Source organism: Desmodus rotundus, chromosome 5, assembly GCF_022682495.2.
Source record: "Desmodus rotundus isolate HL8 chromosome 5, HLdesRot8A.1, whole genome shotgun sequence".
NCBI classification, from domain to species: domain Eukaryota; kingdom Metazoa; phylum Chordata; class Mammalia; order Chiroptera; family Phyllostomidae; genus Desmodus; species Desmodus rotundus.
In genome coordinates, this window is record NC_071391.1 from 160,356,270 (window position 1) to 160,375,430 (window position 19,161).

The 19,161-nt window shown below is 51.4% G+C and overlaps 1 protein-coding gene across 1 annotated transcript in view; it reads right to left on the reverse strand.

Annotated features, from left to right (window-relative positions):
* Positions 1 to 18,410: 18,410 nt before the first annotated feature.
* Positions 18,411 to 19,161, reverse strand: part of DDX1 (DEAD-box helicase 1) — a 28,300-nt gene continuing 27,549 nt past the window's right edge. The window contains exon 26 of the mRNA XM_024552478.3: positions 18,411 to 18,776. Coding sequence (XP_024408246.1) covers positions 18,646 to 18,776 — 131 coding nt within the window. The 3' untranslated portion in view covers positions 18,411 to 18,645. The remainder of the gene's footprint in view (positions 18,777 to 19,161) is intronic.

Sequence of the window (19,161 nt, forward strand, 5' to 3'; positions counted from 1 at the left end):
ATGCAGATTTCCAGTCCCTTCTCCCCCAATATTCTGACTCCTTAGGCCTGTGGTAGGCCCTGAGAATATGTGTTTTCACACAGTTTGGGGGACTTGAACATAGGGAACGCATCGTCTGTCCACCCATATTTCTTCTGCGTGACTCTGGTCACTCCCAAAGGGACAAGGAGCCACAGCCAAAGGCCCTCTCCCTCCCTTTAACCATACCACCAGGTCCAGCTAGGTCTACCCTGTAAGTAGTCCTTGATTCCAGTCCTTTGTCACCTGACACGTGGACAATTGCAACCAACCACCCTCACCTCTCTCTCGGTCTCATTCTTCCCTCTCTGCATCCATCTTCTGGAGAGTAGTCAGCAGGATCTTTCTGAAATGTGAAGTTGAAAGTGTCTCTCACTGTCCGAGAAGCACGGCTTCCTTATCCTCCGGTGACCTTTCCCCGACACTCGTTTTGGGTGTGACTGTTGCTGTTCACCTTCAAGGTTCACCCAGACAAGTCTCCATGAAGCCCATCCAGCCCCTGCCAGGTGGTGTCACTTGTCCACTGGCCTCTGGCCAGAGAGAAAGGGCAGTGGCAGTTGGGGCTGGGAGCAGCACATAGTCCACGGGGGCCAGACCGTGGGGCACGTGGGGCATGGTGCTGGTCCCTGAGGGACGGTGAGCGGGGGAAGGCAGGGCACTGAGGTCAAGCACTGGAGGCGGGTTCCTATTCTGTAGGAATGGGGATGAAATCAGAATAAGAGGAGCTTCACTTTGAGGGGCAGGCACAGACAGCCCGGGGGTGGGGAGTGAATGGTTGTTATTTTGTACTTGTTTTTTACTTCATATTTTGGGAAATGTCAGAAAAGTTTTGAAGCAGAGAAAATGGCATCATGAATCCTCATGATTACTGAGGAGTTCATTGAATTGGAAGCATTCTATTCATTCAAGGGGGACCGGGGAGCCAGGATGCACTCTGATAATCATGGCCAATGCCCAGGTACTTCCTCCCTTCCTCCCTTCCTCCCAGGTGTCAGCGCTCCTCACACACACCTTGTTCCAGGGGCCTCTGGTTGATTCTGAAGATTGCTGCCCAAGGAAAGAGAGCCGCACACTTCACACTGGTGTGGGGGCCACGGTCTGCCTGGGAGGCTCCCAGCCAGGATGGCCAGACTGACGGGCACATTTTCCTTCCATCATCTGATCTTGTAACGTAAGTGCTGGAAGGGATCAGGACTGGAAGCCCCCAAGGCTAGTGTGCGTTTCAGTGGGATTGAAGGATGATGTATGCTGGAGGCAGGGGAGGGGCCAGGCTGAGCTGTCAGACCCTTGGGTGACCGACCAAGGCAACTGGAGGCCACAGGCAGTCTCACAGGGCTCACACAAGAAACAGTGACACTCTCAGGCTGTGCCTTGGGAAGAGCACAGTGGCAGAGTAGAGGCCACAGTCCTGGAGCCAGAAGCTCAGTGAGGGAGTTGACAGAGCACAGGACAGGCAATGTCACTTAAGCAGGCTTGGGGGCAGAGAGGGCACACACAGAGGAGAGGCAAGGAGAGGCACTCTTCAGGCCTTCCTGGGTGACCGCCAAGAGGATGGTGGGAATCATCACTGCCCCTCCCCAGAACACCTCCCGAATCCAGCCCCCGCCCTGTGCACTCCATTAATGCTAACCACCTGGCACCTGCCATTTGGTGGCCTGACACTGGCCAGGCCTCCTCAGGCACCTTTCATGTGACATTCCTCCCTCCTCGGCTTTCACAGGACGAGGGGTTAGTGCCTGTGGCGCTGGGAGATGAGAAGCAGGCCCCCGGGGGTGAGAAGGGGTCTTCTGGGGACCCTGCTTCCCCAGTGCAGGGGCTGCCGCTCGGGTGCCCACAAAAGTCAGAGCAGCCAGAGTGGGGACGGGAGGTGGGAAGTCCATGGAGGGGGCTTATTCTCACAGTCACCAAGAGGCAGGGCTGCCAAATCTGCCACCACTGCAAGTCCCCAAAAGGCCAGGAGGTCCTCGGACAGCAGCCACATTTCCCTGAGGGACCCAGAACAGGCGCCAGCTCTTGTCCCTTTTGAGGACAATCTTCACTTCTGTAGAGCATGTTTCCATCGCTACCCAAACTTTCACTTTAGGTGGCAAAACTGCCAGAAGTTTATTAACAATTTTAGGCATAAATCTCTTAGAATCAGGGTAACCCATGAAGCGGGAAAAGACGGGGGAATCAGGGGGCGCATAGAGCCCAGGTTCAAGTCCAGAGGCTGACACTTCCAGCCACGTGATCTCCGCTTAATCCTGCCACCTCTACAATTCCTTAAGGGGCAGACACCGCCAAGCTGTCGCGCCCAGGGTTTTGAAGTTGAAGTGAGATGATGTTACAAAGCCTCTGGTGGAGGGCTGGCGCGGGGAAGGGCATTAGCATCTTGTAAGGCCCCGCCACACGGCAGGGTTTGGGGCACACGATTCCAGCTTCACCCACAGAAAAGCTGCTGCAGGTGGTTACTGAACCTGTCTCATGTGGCCCGGTCAGGAAGGGGCCACAGGTGTGAACCCTCTCCACCCATGCAGGTGACAGTAGGGACGCCGATCTGAGGCTCACGCAGAAGAAGCCCACACCAGGAGATGAGGCTGTGAGGACAGCATCTGGGATCCCAGGGCGAGCAAGCGCACACCCCAGCCAGCAGGGAGGACGGCGCCAGGTGTTGGGTGTCTGTGGGAATCTCTGAGTTCACCGGTCACTTGGAACTGGTTCTCTCGGCGGGGCGGGGTGATTTACGTGTGTGCTCAGCTCTCCCTGCTGGGCTGTTTGATCTGCAGCCCCTGGCCGAGGCTGGAGTGCAGCCATCTCCCCACCGCACGGGGTTCCCACGGCTGCAGTGGCTATAGCGTAGCCAGGCAGGCCACGGGGGCGGCAGGAGGGGCAGAGCTGGGAGGGGAAGGGCGCTCTTCTGTGTTATTTCCAGGAGGCAGAGCAGCATCCTCCGGGCCAGAGATACCACATTCTCAGCCCCGGCTCCAACTCCCCAGGCAGGAGACGGTGGGCGTGTTTGTAACTTCTCGGAGCCTCTGTTCCTTATTGATAAAGTGCTGGTGGCATGGCCTACATTGAAGAGATTTGGGGGGCAATAATAATAATAATAACCACAACAACGGGTTCAGAGTCCCCAGTTTAGGGAAGGCACTCAGCAGAAGTCACCTATAATTTCTGTTACTGTTAGTCAGGAAACTGGCCCTGTGACAACAGCCCCGATTCCTTAGGTAAGTGACAAGGAGGTTCAGGGGACGTTTTTCTGAGCTGCCTCGCCAGCACGCACCCCCACTGAGACAGTGCAGCCCAGGCTGGCCCTGGGGAACCGACGTGTGGTCCTGACGGCCTCAGACTTGCTGTGCAACAGGGCAGGCAGGGACTTCGAGGGAGCTGCTCCGACCTCAGGCTGCAGAGAGGCTCACCCTGCCAGGCAGAGATCTCCGTCTCCCTGGTGAGAGTTCATTCACACTAAATAAGTGACCTGCTGGGGCAGCAGAACCTCACTGCCGCAGAGTGGCAGGGTGGCGCCTGGCAAGGAAGCCTTTTGTGAAAAGGGAGAAGGCGAAGCAGTAACAGCAGTGGCCAGGCAGGGACCATGGAGCCACCACAGGCTCTCAAGTCAGGGCTCACAGTATTGGGGGAGAGACACACAGGGTGCCTGTCACCCACGGGGGGTAAAGGAGGTGGAAAGTCAGCGGAGCTGCTCCTAAGACTTGACAGCTGCCAAGAATTCAGGCTACATTAATAGAGGTCAAATGTCCACTTTGGAGGAGGTGAGGACCCTGTTCCATTCCTCACCAGCTACACCCTGCTGAGAGCAGGGCAGCAGTCCAGGGTTTCAGCTCTTACCATTTGGAACCTATTCAGCTCAAAGTGGCCGGAATGAGGAGGACCTTGAAGCCGTGTGACAGGGACAGAGTTGAAAGGGCACTGGCTCTTTGGCTGGGAGGAGAGAAGCCCAGTGGGCTGTCCCTCTGAAGGACTTCATGGCGTGGAGAGAGACCTATCTGGTCTTTGGGGCTGGGGAGGGAAGAGCAGTGGACGAATGACAGGAATCCCTATTTCAACACAGAGTGAGACTCGGTCTAGTGGTGAGAACGTGGCCTTGCAGAGAGTCAGCTCCCCATCCCTGGAAGCATGCAACTGAGATGAGCAAATGCCACATGGAATGAGGTCCAGAGTGTGAGTGCATGGGGTCAAGGGCGGAGCCTTCTCTCCTTTTCACATCTGTGAGATGAGACTCTATGGTTATATGAATTCTTCCAGGGGGAAAAACTCATAGGTTACAATTCAAGATGTGCTCATCCGGATGTAGAGCAACATCAGCTGCTCCAGTCTCCCTTCGGACAATAGGGACACGTGTGATCATCAAGTCCATGGTGCCGAGCCTCAGGGCCACTCAGAGGTGATGTCACTGTGGAAACACGAGCATTCAGGCCCACACCTTTCCAGGTCACAGAGCTGTCTCTGCAACAGGAAGAAGCATTTCCTGGCCCCGGTCTTCTCTCGGGGACCCTGGCCCGGTATCCTGTTTCTGGTCCTGCAGGGCATCCTGTGGGGGTCCCTGAGGCCACTGCAGCCTCGCGGGGGGTGGCCAGGCCATGGAAACCACGGCACATGGATCAGCAGGGAGATCAGGCAGGAGCCCACGCCACTGAGGACAGGCGAGGAGCTGCTGTTTTCATGGCAGGAGGACGAGTGGCCCAGGTTACAGAGAATGCCCCTCCACCGCCCCATTGCTGACCGCATTCCTCCTCAGCTCATTCGCTAATCAAGTCCCTACTCCAGTAAGTTCGAAGCTGCCCTGAAAACTGTACCTGGCACCTGCCATGTTCCAGGCCGGACCATTGAAGGGAGGGAAGGTCGGGCTGGGACCGCGGATCTCTGGGAATCCCTGCAGGCCTGCTGGGGCTCTGTCCTTTGGGAGTGCTCTGTGTGGAGGGGGCACCCCTAGGGGTGGAAAGGCTGTCTGACTCCCAGGAGGAACCGGCAGGAGCCTGAGCCTGAAGCAACTGACATCAGAAAGCAAAGGATGCCCTGGCAAAGCAGGATAGACCATCCAGACGATTTCGTTCAATGTGAAGAAGACAGAGGTACTGAGGCACTGGTCAGCCTGGGGCTCTGTGTCCCTCGAGGGCCCCAAGCCCATTTCAGTCACTTCCTGGAGCAAAGCCCCCAGCCTATGGGTCTCTGTGGTGTAAAAGCCATTCTCGTCCCACAGGGACAGGCAGCCACCTTCCCTGAGGCATCACCCTGCTCCTGACGGCTGCAAGGCCTGTCCTTGACGGCCCACCTGCAATGGGCGGTCCCCATGCTGGGGCCGATGGCTCCTGGTGGCGCATTCACCACTCAGTGGGTGTGGCCAGGCTAGAGGGACTGCCTTGGCCTAACCCCAAGGCAAATTCCAACCCCAGAAGAATCTGGCTTGCTGGGCCTAGCTACCCACCACTCGGGACCAGTGGGCAGCCATGGCACATGGGACAGCCTGGTGCTGCTTCTCCCAGCAGGGGCTGAGGGTGATACAGCTTCAGGCACTGAGGGACATCCGGGTGGACACCACCTCACCTGGTTGGAAGGCAAAATGAAAAAGTCTCCTTCCGTCATTACCAACTACCAGTCCCTCGAGACTCAACCCCGATTTTCCCTTTCGATGCCTACCCCGGCCTCTAGCCTGGGGGAATCTCCCTCCATCTTGGCCGAGGAGTGACCTGGGTGTCTTAGCAATCGCAAGCACTGTGATTAGGTGTTTGCTGTTGAAAGCTTGCTTCCTTCTGTACCAGCATGCCACAGCACCAAAGTCCTCTGAATGATGAACGAATGACTGGACATAACAGAGGCGGACTACAGCCACTGGCACAGAATAAATAGATAACGGATAATAGAAACTATTGAATCAAATCTGGAGCAAGTGCAGACACTGCGAGACACACCAGAGAATAAGGTATATTGAAGTCTTCAAGGAGTTTCTACTCCATGATGACAAGATGACGAGTGCATGCCACCAAGGTAATGCAAACAAGGATGACCAGCATGTGGGAAGTGCAGGTCAGCTCTGGATGAAAAGGCCAGAGGTGGTTCACAGGGTATGGTGCTGCGGTGGGTATCTGCAGAGCTGTGAGGATGCCAAGGCAGGCACCCCGGAAAAGCCGAGGGCATCCCCCTGGAAGAAGCGTGTGAGCCAAGGCCCAGCGCAGGTCCGTCCAGGCTGCATCTGGGCTGAATGATCTGCTGGGGATGCAGCCAGACTTCCCAGGGCACAGACCCAGGGAGGAGTGAGACCCTGGGAGACCGCTTTGTCCCCTGCCTGCCCTGACACTCAGAGTTCAAAGGGAACCCCAAATGGGTCCCCTGGTGTTATGTCTCAGGGAGTGGCTGCCATAGCCACCGGTTTCACCAAGGTCATCAGTGAGCCCTCTGTCTGGCCTTGCGCTTCTCCCTGGTAAAACACAGAGTGGGTCGCTGCCCATCCTAAAGCCTGCAATGGCCTCCAGTTGTCCTTAGGACAGCATCCAAATTAATCAACACTGCCTATGACTAGAATGACCACGCAATTTAATGCCCACCCCAGACGCTTTAGCGAGTGAAGGGGCACTGTACATACAAAGGCCAGGATGGTGGGGGCAAAGCAGGGCCCTCCAGGGCAGACCCACACATTCGATGACCCCACTAACGAGGCTCCCCAGAGCCTGCACCCTCTCCGCAGTCTCTGTCCCCACCCTCCAACGACCAAAACGCAGCCGTGCCAACCTTCCTCATCTCCTCAAATGTTCTCTCTCACGGCTGACCTCCAGGTGTGCTGTTCCCCACCCCCCACCCCTTCTGGCCTGAATACCTGATTTCTTAGGGTTCTCGGAAAACATCAACTTGTCGTCTTGTCTGGAAGGCCTGGTCATCGCTTACATAAGTGCCTCTCTTCTCTCCAAACTAGGTTTGGTCTCTAACTCCAGCATCTGGCACAGTGCCTAGCACAGAGTAGGGTTTTGGGGGCTTTTTTTCCCCAATTACAGGTTTATTTAGATATAATTCACATACCCTGCCGTTCACCCTTTTGAAGTATGCAGGTCAATGGTTGTCAGTATATTCAGATATGGACGACCAGCACTGCTGTTCATTTTAGACATTTTCATCACAGCGGTTAATTCTTCTTTGTGTTTTGTTTTATACAACGTCCATTTCATTCTCAGAACGTTTTCTTTGTCTGTGCGAGCCAAGTTTAAGGGCACGAGTCAGTGGTATCTCAGTGCCTTCACAATGTTGTGCCGCCATCGCCACCGGCCAGGCCCACGGGTTTCCATCATTCCGCTCGTTGTTCTCAGGTGTTTCTTTTATTCTAATCACGAGATAAAAATTTCACGTCTGTGTCCAGCATCCCGACCAGTGCGTGTGTGCCCGACGGTCTGGTGGCACAACAGCAGGAGACACGGACACAGAAAGAAGAGAGGGAGACGCTTTATAATTGGTCACAATGCAAGTACCAGTTCATTGCTTTCTAGCTCTAAAAAAAAAAAGGTATTGTTTTGCTGATTTTCTGATATGAAAAATTAGAGGTTGTTCATTTTGAAGTTAGAATCAAAGCTTGGATTTCCTTATGTTTAATTCTGCCCCCCCCCGTCCCCACGCCACCCCCACCAACAGCAGCAGGTGAACAGAGTCATCCCTCCACAGCCTCCTGCCTGGAGCCCAAGCAGATCAAAAGGCCAGAGAAGGAGGAGACTTTTCTCCTTCAGAATAGCTCCTTGGCCCTTGACGTGAATGAGCAGCTCCTTTAACAGACGTTTTCCCAGCTCACATTCCCCATGGTTGGCGAGGCAGAAAATTCACAAGAACAAAGCTCTTGCCCTAAACAGATCCTCTTTTTAATTTAGGGTCAACTCTGCATATGGGGCTCCCAGAAGAGTCACCTTTAAATTAAGAAAAGAGAAAAGGGAGGGGGTGGCATATAAGCCAGGGCAGGGACACACACGGATGTGCACAGCCCACCCTCCCTCGCGGCCCCACACAAAGACCCTTCATGGGAAACGTGCCTACTGAGTTCCCCACACAGCCCCCAAGAGGCAGGGCGGGGGCCAGAAATCACCGGACCCGGGAGTTGGGAAAATAGATTCATTTCCCTGACTTCTGAGTCCTTGGGCAACTGCTTGGGGCCTCATCTAGTTCTCGTGAAAATGTGTCCTGCCTTCTTCACGTAGCAGTGGTCTGGCTGAGGTGCTGTGCCATTTGTGGGGGCACTCTGCCCCCTCCCTGCCCCCAGGACAGGTGGCTTGTCACTCCAGCCTGAACAGGCGGTAGCATTCTGGAATGTAATCTACCTAGGATCACCTTCTCCCCCCAGCCTTTCGGGACATATCAACATGCACTTGGGTTAATTAAAGTCAACATTCTTTACATTTCACCCCTTATAAGATGTCAGAAAGCTAGACTCCACATGCAGCCCGGTCTGGCTCAGCCGGGGCATCATCACTGAACCTTTGCTCCTAATCTATCAGTCTGGGGACAAGATTCAGCCTCTTGGGCTCTCTGGGATCAGCTGTTCCCTTGGAGTTTGGCCGGTCCTCACCATGCATGGTAACCAGGGCCAGAGAGGGGCGGCCAAGCACACACTACCCCCCCAGGGGCAGGGTCAAGGTGATCGAGTTTCTCACTCCAGTCAGAAACCCCATCACCCCTGGCTCCAGGATAATAAACTCCATCTCGGGGCTTGAGCTGTAACACAGTTCATTTCTGGGCCAAATCCCTGAAGCTGAAGGGTTTATTTTTAAGGACAAGCAGTTTGCTGTTTTCAGCGTTTCTCATCAGAAATAGTGCTATTCAGCCCAATCTGCATTGGAAGCATAATTTATCATCTCACCCAGATGGCTGACTGAGGGTGGGGAGAAGGTTCACTTTTCATTTCGGTTCAGCAAACATTTCCTGGGCCCCTGCATGTGCCAGGCACGGGGCAGAGCCCGGGGACGCACGGACGAGTAAGGCCAGCTCCTGGTCCTCAAGACACTCACAGCTGAGGTGGGAGACAGACCCCCACCCTCAGCTTTGGCATCAGACAGTCCTAGTTCAGAATCCTGGCGCTGCCATTCATTATCAAGAGTCATGCCGGGAAAACGATCTCCCCTCTTTCTAGCTCAGGTTTGTCAACTCTGCTCATCTTTTCAAAAAACCAACTTTTGACCCTGGCCATTGTGGCTCATTTGGTTGGAGTGTTGCCCAAAAAGGCTGTGGGTTCATCCCTGGTCAAACACATACTTAGGTTGCAGGTTGGATCCCTGGTCAGCGAGTGTACAGAGGCAACCAATCGATGGTTCTCTTTCTCTTTCTCTCCATCTCTCTTTCTCCTCCTCCTTTCCCTTCTTTCTAAAAGCAATGAAAAAATGTCCTCAGGTGAGTGTAAAAAAAAAAAAGCAATTTTTGGTTCTGTTACATTTTTTATTGTTTTACTATTTACTATTTTCACTGATTTCCACTCTGATCTTTATTTTTTCCTTTTTTTTTGCTTTCTTTGGGTTTAGTCTTTCCCGCCTCCCTGTGCCTTACAGTGAAAGGCTAAGTTACTGATTTGAAATCTCCATTTTTAATAGTCATCTACTGCTACAAATTTCCCTCCAAGCACTGCTTTACCTCCATTCCATGAGATTTCCTATGTTGTGTTCCCATTTTCATTCATCTCAAGATATTTTCTAATTTCCCCTTTTCTTCTGTGACACATTGGTTTAGTGTTGTGTTGTTTAATTTCCACAAATTTGTGAGTTTCTTGAAGTTATTTCTATTATTAATTTTTAATTTCCTTCCATTGTGATTGAAGAACACACCGTATAAGATTCCAATCTTTTTAAGTGGACCAAGGCTTGTTTCACGGCCGGGCGCGTGGTTGGTCTTGCAGGTGTTCCTTGTGCACTGGGGAAGAATGTGTGGTCCGTGTTGTTGGACGGCGTGTTCTAGAGATGTCGGTTCACAGTGTCGTTCAAGTCTTCTCGTCCCTTGCCCTGTCTAGCGGTTCTGTCCATTGTTAAATTGGGACATTGAACTTTCCAGCTATGACTGCTGAAGTGATAGTTCATCTCTTTGAACCTCCATTTCCTTAGAGGAAGAAAATTATTCCTGCCTTGCAGAGGCAGAGAGGTCAAGAACGCAAAGCACGGTGCACAGCCTGCCGCAGAGTGGCTGCTGCTGCTCTGTCCCAGGACGACTTGACAGAGCACAGAACAGTGATGATGAGGGTTTCCTACGAGAGTAACCAGCAGGCTCTGGTTAGGCTGGCACAGCTTCTGTCTGACAAACAGAAACCCTTCTTAAAGAGAAAGCTGAGGCTCAGAGCCTACTTCTGTGGCCTTATATTCAGGATATGCAGATCTCCTGTCCAAAAAAAAAAAAACTAAGTAGCTAGCAGATCCCAGTTTCTCATCCTCATTTTTCTACCTGATGCCTAAAATTCCTTCGTAGAAGTTTCTTAGGATCATCCATCCATCCACCCATCCATCTGCTCTTCCTTCTTTCCAACCCAACAGATGTTTACCAAATCACCTTCTCAGGGCCAGATCCTGCCAGGTACTGAGGATACTAAAATCAAACCTGCTGTCAAGGATCTACCTTATCTAGGAAGACACTGACAGGTAAGCAGGTAAGTAAAAGGTAGAGATAAAAATGCCACGATAAAGAAAGGAGCAAAAGGTTGGGGGGCCCTGGAGAGGAAAGTGGCCCGCGTGGTAGGGGGAAGAGAAGAGATCGTGACAGCTTTCCCAACAAATGTTAACAAAACTGCAGTGAAGGGGTCAACAGAGGCTCGAGTTTCATAACCTTCCCTGCCCCTGCCATCCTCTCGGGTAGGAGGGGGCCCAAGGGAGGAAAATGCGGAAAACAAGAGGATGTTACACAAAGTGAGTCATCCAGCCTCAAATAACCAAGAACTGCAAAGGCAGAAAGTTCTTGACTTGGAGGCATGCCAACTCCAATGCTGCAAAAATAACCATGATGAATTCACATATTTCTGTGAAAGTGCTGGTCCACCATAACACTGAAATCTCAGCCATGGGAAATTGGAGCTTTAAGCCCCATATGTTCAAAATCATGCTCATATTTTGGTCAAGATAGTCTTAAAGAAGCTATCTTTTCCCACTGAAAGTGGTCTGGTCTTCCATCCTGTCCTGGATGAGCCCACAGAATACTGATTCCTGCTCAGGGTTAAGAGTCACGAGGTATCTTTCTGGTTTGGGTCTGTCTCCACAGAAGAACGGTTGCCACCAGGCAAGTTGGGAGACTTTCCCGATAGCATGACAAAGAAGCTAATCAGTACTGTACCCTCTGGTCATGGTGAGAAAAGAAGCGCAGCCCGGAAACTCTTCACTGGAGAAACTTCTGATCCACCTGAACACTCGGGAAAACAGTCACAAAACAGTTTTTAACAGTTAAGCTCTGGGACCCAACAGATTTAAGCAATGAACTTGGACTTAACTTCTCTGGGCCTTGGGATTCCTTACCTACAAAAAAGAGAGAATATTGGTTTTTACATAACGCTGAATGTAAAACATCTGGGTCATGGCTGATATGTTAAAAATGTGGGGTTCTCCTGCCCCCTGAAGGAGGTAGAACTACTAGGAGGTGGAATCCCAACAGGCAACAGGCAGGTGGGGAGGCCTCCTGGCATCAAGAACTCACAGGATGCAGTAAGTAAGTGCCTGCAGTGGGTTCTGGCTTCACTGCTTACTAGCCAGCGAATCGTAAGCAATTCACTAACCACTTGGTGCCTCGGTTTTCTCATCTGTAAAATGGAATCGACTATAGAACCTATCTCCTGGGGTTGTTCTGAAGATTGGGTTAAGGTGAGTAAACACTTAAAACAATACCTGGTATGCAGTAAAGGGTCAATTAATGTTAGCTACTATTGTTCACTATGGAGGGAGTGAGGAGACCAGGTTGAATGTGAACTGGGCAACCAAGGAATTCAGAATAGGAAGGCTGGGACCCAATCTCAGAGGGCCTTAAGTGCCCACATTAGTCTGGACTTGATTAAGGCAATAAAGGTCCACTGCAGGCTCTCACATGGGCTTGACATGGATTAATTATAAGCTGAAAATGGTGGAAGCAAATGAGTTCCTGTTGTAGCTTTAAATTGCACGAGAAGAGGCCGTTCTTGAATAGTGACTCCAGTTTCCTCTTGCTTCTACCCCCCAAGATGAAATTCTTCAGAGAAAAAAAGGGGGCAAAGGACAGATCACATACCTGGTTGCTTTTCCAGGCAGGTATCTCTCGACTTACAGTCCTATGGAGTCACTTGGTCAGCAGGGAGATGGCGGGGGTGTTCAAACATCACTGGATAAGGAGCCACGAGCTACTTTTGGCAGTGATGAGGCTCACCGTCTGGCTGTCTGCCTAAGCCCACCTGTGCTGCCCTCACACCCACACGCACCCACCCACAGGCGAGCACAGTCCGTCGGGGATCATTCCTCAGATCTCCCCCAGGCTCTCCAAGGGCACTGCTGTAATTCCTCGAATCGGCAGCTAAGTGGCGGGAGGATGAGTGGGCTCACCCCGGTACCCCACCTCACTTCATTCAGATCTGGGCTTTTGGACACAGGCAGAGCCAAAGGAAATGACGGAGAAGCAAGCACTCTGCATTCTGGCGAGGCCAGTGAGAGTGGTGATCAGAATAAACACAGTTTTGACACGTGTGGAAGTTCTTTGTAGGGAGAACTCCCAAATGTTGGACCCAGGAGAATGAGGAACGTGGGTGCAGAGGTCCCAGAAGTGCTCTGTGATGGGAGAAACCGCCGGGGCTCCGACTGTGTGGGGCCAACTCATGGGAAAAAAATCCTAATGCACATTTTTTGTCCTTCAGGATCCAGAGTAAAAGACCATGGGCACTGACAGATGTAATGGGAAATAATTCCTTTGAATTTGTGATTTGCTTAGCAGAAAAAAAGGAAGTCAGGTAATCCTTAAGTGACCCCACGTGGTAAAAATACACCAGCCTTAAGGGTTTCGCTGTGGGCATTCACAGCGTGACATCAGCGCCACCTGGTGCACCTGCCTGGGAACTGATAAACCACAGACGCACAAGAGCGGGCACAGGTAGGCCCACTGCACGCTATTCCACAGGAAAGTGTTACCTGGGCGCTGGGTTGGGAGCCATCAGCGGGAAAATGAATAACCATTAAGGGCTAAAGATATGATAGAGTTTGTTACTGTAACCAATAGAACTAACAGCAATATTTAAGTGGACAGCATTTAAGAAGATGGGTATAATCCAATGTCTCCAAATTGCTGGCCTTTGAGAGCCAAACAAAATACCCCACGCTCCCAGCCTCTTTGACTACGGGTCAGCCAGTTCTCTCCCCAAACGTCTAGGAATTCTTAGAGGCGCCTGCTAAGTCTATGGCCACTAGGCCTGGTTGTCACCCTTCTGCGCATTGGTTTAGACGACTGCTCGAGTTTTCTTGTCCCCTCCTGCCACTATGTTACAATGTGCCACAGGACAGGGTCCTAACCAATTCCCACACCACCTATCACCCCTCTGTCCACCACACACAGAGCCTCCCCTCAACACCTCTAGTTGCTAACACGAGGCAGCAAACGTTTCAGGATTTCAAGGGAATCACAACGTGAGAAAAAGGAAAGCCAAACCTCAGTGTTAGACAGAGCTGCTCCCACACTCAGGGACCCACCCCTGCTGGCCCTTTCTGTCCGACTCCAACCTCCATCCTGGCCTCTCCTCCTCGGACAGAACTTCCCAAAACGCCAGATGCTCTTCCCTGAGACCCTGGCCCAGCCCCCCAAACTGGGAAGCCCTTAACACGCAATCATTGCTGCACAGAGAGAGACAGCACCTCCAGCTGCTCCTCCAAAGCCCTAACTAAGGTGGTGGCGGCGGCAAATGTCCATCCTACCGGGATTTCAGTTAAGGAAACAAACAGCTAATAACCGACCAGAGTCTTTCTGGTGAACAGGATGAGCTACCAAGTTGGGGAATAAGATTATGGTCAAATAATGAATTGAACCAATAATTTCCAGACGCCTATGAAGTGACTGTCTAAAGCAGTAGAAATGTTTTAGATAAAAACAAAGTGGCAATGTCTAAAATAAAAAATTAAAAAAAATGGCTTTTGAAAATGGAAGATTTGTCTGAATCCCCAAAGTGACAGTTTTGAAGGAAACTAAATTCAACTGGCTACAAAATTTAACTGGCTACAAAATTTATTTTTAAAATAAAAAAATGATGCGCGGTCCTATTTTGATCCGTTTTTCTCTACAGCCACCTCCACTGCATAGTGTGACAGCAAGGGCTGAGCTTGGACCTCAGTGCATGTAACGTCAGGACACACACCCACTCAGGCATCCGCAGTGAGCCCGCAATGGCCTGCAGCAGGAACACGCAACATCCTGGTCAGGCTCGGCGTAAAGCAGCCGCTCTCCACCCTGGCACCACAACCACATCCGCATCCTGGGGGCGGCCAGGCCCCACTGCGATAAATACACTAGAGTTCCTGGAGGTGAGGGAGATACTGGTATTTTGTTTTAATGCTCCCTAGGTGATCCCACAGTGAAAGCCACTGAGTGAAGGGGAGGAATCGAGGTGCTTGTTTTGGTAAGAAGGCGATTCTAGTGCAGCAAGCATCAGTCTCTCTGGTGTCCTTTGCATCATCTTGCAGTGAGAATTCAACTTCTAACAGCCATTTGTCTGGGTCGTAATTTGCGGTTCAAGGTCCATCTGCACCTCCGTCATCTGAGGAGCCGGTTGAAATGCAGATGCCAGGGCCCCACCACGAACTGAGGATCCCTGCACGCTGACTGAGCCCGCCAGAAGTCGGAACTATCGCCAGTGTCCAATCCAAGGCTGTCCGACTCCAGGTCCTTTCAAATTCCCCTCAACACTTTCAACCAGTGAGACTGAAACCTCTGTCAGAAAAACCAGAGTCTGAGATGACTATACATGAAAGGTAATTATTTAAAGCAGCAGACCGGAAGACAGAGCAAAAATCCCCCTTTCCTTCCTCCCTTCAAAGGAATCCTCCATCAATTACTCTGGAGTGGCAAAATCCCCTCCCTTTCCTTCCTGCCCCACTCCATTTTTTCCCTTCTAACAAATATTCCTTTCTCCCCCAAATGAGGTTCACTGGGAAAACTTCCTGGTAGCACTTTAGGAATCATGAGCATCTGCAGGGAAATGACAAAAGCACTACACAGGGGGACCTGCCCCAAATCCCATGTTATTTATTTACACACTTTCCGTATTTCACACCTCTCATCCAAAAGGCAATCAAGAGCAGTTCCCCTTTAAGTAAGAAGGTGAAAATGTGACTAAATGGTGTTTGCCTATTTAGAATTGGCGGGGAATTAACTTTCTTCTAATCTGGGCTCTTCTACCAGAAAAATAAAGAAGGCTCGCACCTCATTTACAAGCCTGGGTTCCCATGTGCCGCACAGTGAGGGTGGCAGGCAGGAGTGGGGTGTGGCAGACGGGGTTAGGCGTCCGGTGCGAAAGCTGCACCGAGATGTCAGCCCACCTTTCCTCCCTCCACTCCCACACCCCGTGTGGAGAGACAGGACGAGAACACCCTTTAAGTGCAACGAGTATGGTTTCAGTTCGTAAAATAAATGGTATAGATTTCTTCCTATATTGTCCGTGGAACGTCAACTAGCACAACCCTTTCAGAACACAGTCTAGTAACAACCCTGAGAAACGGTTGGTGGGTTCATCCACTCTAATTCGATCCAGGAATTAAAGCCGTAGGAATCCGGTAGAAGGAAACAATCCGAAACGCAAAGATGTTCCCAGAGAAACGCGACGTGGTAACGCAGGAAAAATGTGAATGGTGTGCCTCTTACCTGCTGGACTTTGGCGGAATGCTTAACAGAACCCCGAATGATGCGAATTATTTTCACCGTTTTTATAAATAAAGAAACTTAGGGAGGCAAAGGACCCTGCCTCTGTCCCCCTGCTAGAGAGGGGGAGAGCTGGGCCTGCGCCCGGGGCGGGCATCATAGGTTCCCTTCGTCTTCAATCCCCCAAAGTTGGCGAGCAGTGAGCCCGCAACTGGCCCGGCAGCCACAGCACGCTGGGTGGGTCACACAGCCCTGAAGTCTTTGTAACGAGGACAGCACCCACGCTGGGTGAAGAGATAAAACTGCGTGTACAGAGGGGTCTAAACTGTACACCACAAAGATGTGCCGGAAAAGGAGAGGAAAGATGTGCAGGAAAATGCAGTGGTGCTGGCACTGCATTTGTGTGGGAGTGGCCTTAGGAATAAGACGTAAGAAGGGGCAGGGCTACGCTAGTCGGAAGTTTCCGCGTTTCTGTTTATTACAGGAAGACAGAATGAGAATGGGAAACAGAGAGCTTCTCCAATCTTGCAGGTAATGCCACCAGCTCGAGTCCTTTGGAATAAGTTCTCTCAAGGCCACACCCCAGGGGGTGGAAACCTTCAGGTGGGCCTGCTCTAAGACAGGCCAACAGGACAGGATCGCCCAGGTTAGCAACACCGTGGGTACAACACCCGAGGGCCCTGTGGAAGGTGGGGCACGTCTTGGCATTTCTGTGTACAAGGGACAGACATCAGAGCTACAGACTCGAGATCCATGAGTTCTTTTCTAAATTCCTGCACTACCGAGTGGATGAGGCAGAAGCCGTGTCAGAAATGCTAACATCTGATGGTGAACATGTGACCTTCTCTGGACTTCCCAGTGCCTCCGGGGCAGTGGCCTGAACTTACAGTGGCTCGGGTAACTCCAGTTACCGTGACAGGCAGGTAACTCCACCTTGCTGCTCTGCCATTCCCTACGAATGACACTCTTCCACTGGGGAACACTGGCTCCCTGATACCAGAGGCAAGTTCCAGCCTGGGGTGCGGGGAGGGCAGGTGGAAGGACGTGACCAGTTGTACACTTCACTTTCACTCACGCCCCGCCGACCAGAGCCCGGGAAGCCTGTCTCCAGCTGGACAAGCTACCAACAAAAGCTCGGGAGGTTGTGTGTGCGAAAGGAAGGGGAGCAAGTAGCACGTCTCGTGGCTCAGTGACGAAACCCGAGCAGTTACACACAGCTGTAGTGTGCACCCCAAGGCCTGAAGGAATGAGCACCTGGATGTGGGGGCTGAGACGAAGGGAAGAGCAATGGTGATGAGCACAAAGCAGTGGCCAGGTCTCCAGGCAAGCCCGGCAGGCCTGGCTACATGGAGCTTCCTCTTTTCAGAATTCCGTTCCCTGGAGAATTCCAGTTGGATGATAATTTGAAGAGGAAGGAACCCTTCCACCATCTCCTAGCTCTGCCCAGCATGCCCCTCTGGCCCACCCGTGGGACCCGGGAATCACCGCCCACAGGGAGACCGAAGAGTGCGAGCTGCCGCCAGGGCGCCCGAGGTCTCCTTCCAGTTCCACAAGCTAGTCCACGTGGACACGAACTCCTGAGTCAGCCCAGCAGCTTCCGCACCTATGGGACAGGGGCACGAACACGACTGGGGAGACCCCTCCAGCCCGGTGCTGGTCTGAACACAGTACCAGTCTTGCCTCTGCCGTCACGCCAATCGCACCCTTATTTCCAAGGCCCTGATTCATGCGCATGAAGGCTGCCAAGAGCTGCCGCAGGTCCCAGGGCACCACCAAAGGCAGCGGCCCGGGGGGGGGGGGGGGGGGGGGGGGGAGCGAGTGAAATCCTCACAGCATTCCACACAAACCACGCTCTATTCTGGGAAATGACTGAATGAAGATGGTTTTCCCACTGTTTATCTATTTAGTGTCACTCAAGATTATGTTTGAAGAAAATATTTCAGTGCTGAAAGGTTTGAAACCATCATGCGAGAAATTAAAGTAACTTGTGCTCTTGAGAAATCTCTAGGGTAAAAAAATTCCCCAAGAAACTACTTTATACACTAAGTGAAATGGCAGAGAAGAATAATTTAATTATATGTATTTCAATTTCCCCTTCTGGTATTTTAGGCAAGAGGGACTGAGGAAATACTCGTAAATTCCTAAGAACTATATTTAAGTTTCAATTTAAGACCTAGAGGGACAGCAGAATAGTTTTATTTTTGCAAATACGTATCTGGAAAGAAATGTTCTTAAAAAGGCAAACGTTCAGAGACACCTTCATTGTCACCATCACCCCATCAGCCACCAACCCTTACACACGGATCCGTTCTACTCCCTGGCACTCTCCACGCTTCTGGAAGAACAGAGCTGCCCTCCCACCTTGCGCTCCTTGATCGTCCTTCCCCGCACGTCTGTCCTCTGGCTCAGAGGCAGCCGCAGCCACCCCAGGGCGGTCCCCACTGAGGACCACTGCCGGGGAAAGCCGCCCTCTGAGGAAGCTCACCAGTGGTCCCAAAGAGGGCTCTGCCCGTCACACACCTGCAAACCACACTCCACAAACCCACTGCAATCTTCGAAAAGGACCGTCAAATAACGTTAAAATACAACGCAAACCTCCATGGAAATACAGTCATCATCGAGTTTATTATTTTCATTAGGTTGTTATTTTATGAACATTTCTGAGGACTAATGTTCCATGTTTCTTGACATGCAAGAGTCAGCATTAATTACTATAATGTAAATTACTATAAATACTGCTTCAGTTACTATAACTACTGTTGCTTGGAAGCAGTTCAACTGGTTTAGAGTTTTAAGGCTACAGACTTTTCTTCCTCAAATCTTATTCTGGGTTTGTTAAAATCAGAAGGTCCTGAACAGCTGGTTAGGAAGGTAGCCGAGGTGCAGAAAAGACGTCTGCGCCTCCTTTTCCAGGGCGGCCAACTCTTGAACTGTAGGTGCCAACACTTCCACGTGGCCTTTATAGTTCCCACCTGCATCGCACAAAGTACAGAGCAACGTAAATGACGTGCCTGAAACGACTAGTCAGCAACACTTTGGCTCAATTATATCAACTTAAACATTGCTTCAAGCAATAAAAATGTACTACTGGGCAAGTTCTCTCCAAAACTGAGTTCTGAAAGTGTTAAATCAATATAAACAAATGACTGGGCCTCACTAATGTCCCGCAGCTGCCCCAATACCCCCATGCATCATTCATCCCCTATCCTCTTCCTGGACTTGGAAAACCACTTGTTTAGCCTGAATCTTAACAAAATTTCGGGAATGAGCTAATAAGGGCATTCCAGGCCAACGGAATGGTATGTTGGGTTACCCCTGAATTAAGTCAAAGGCTTCCGGTTCTTCATTCAAAATTAC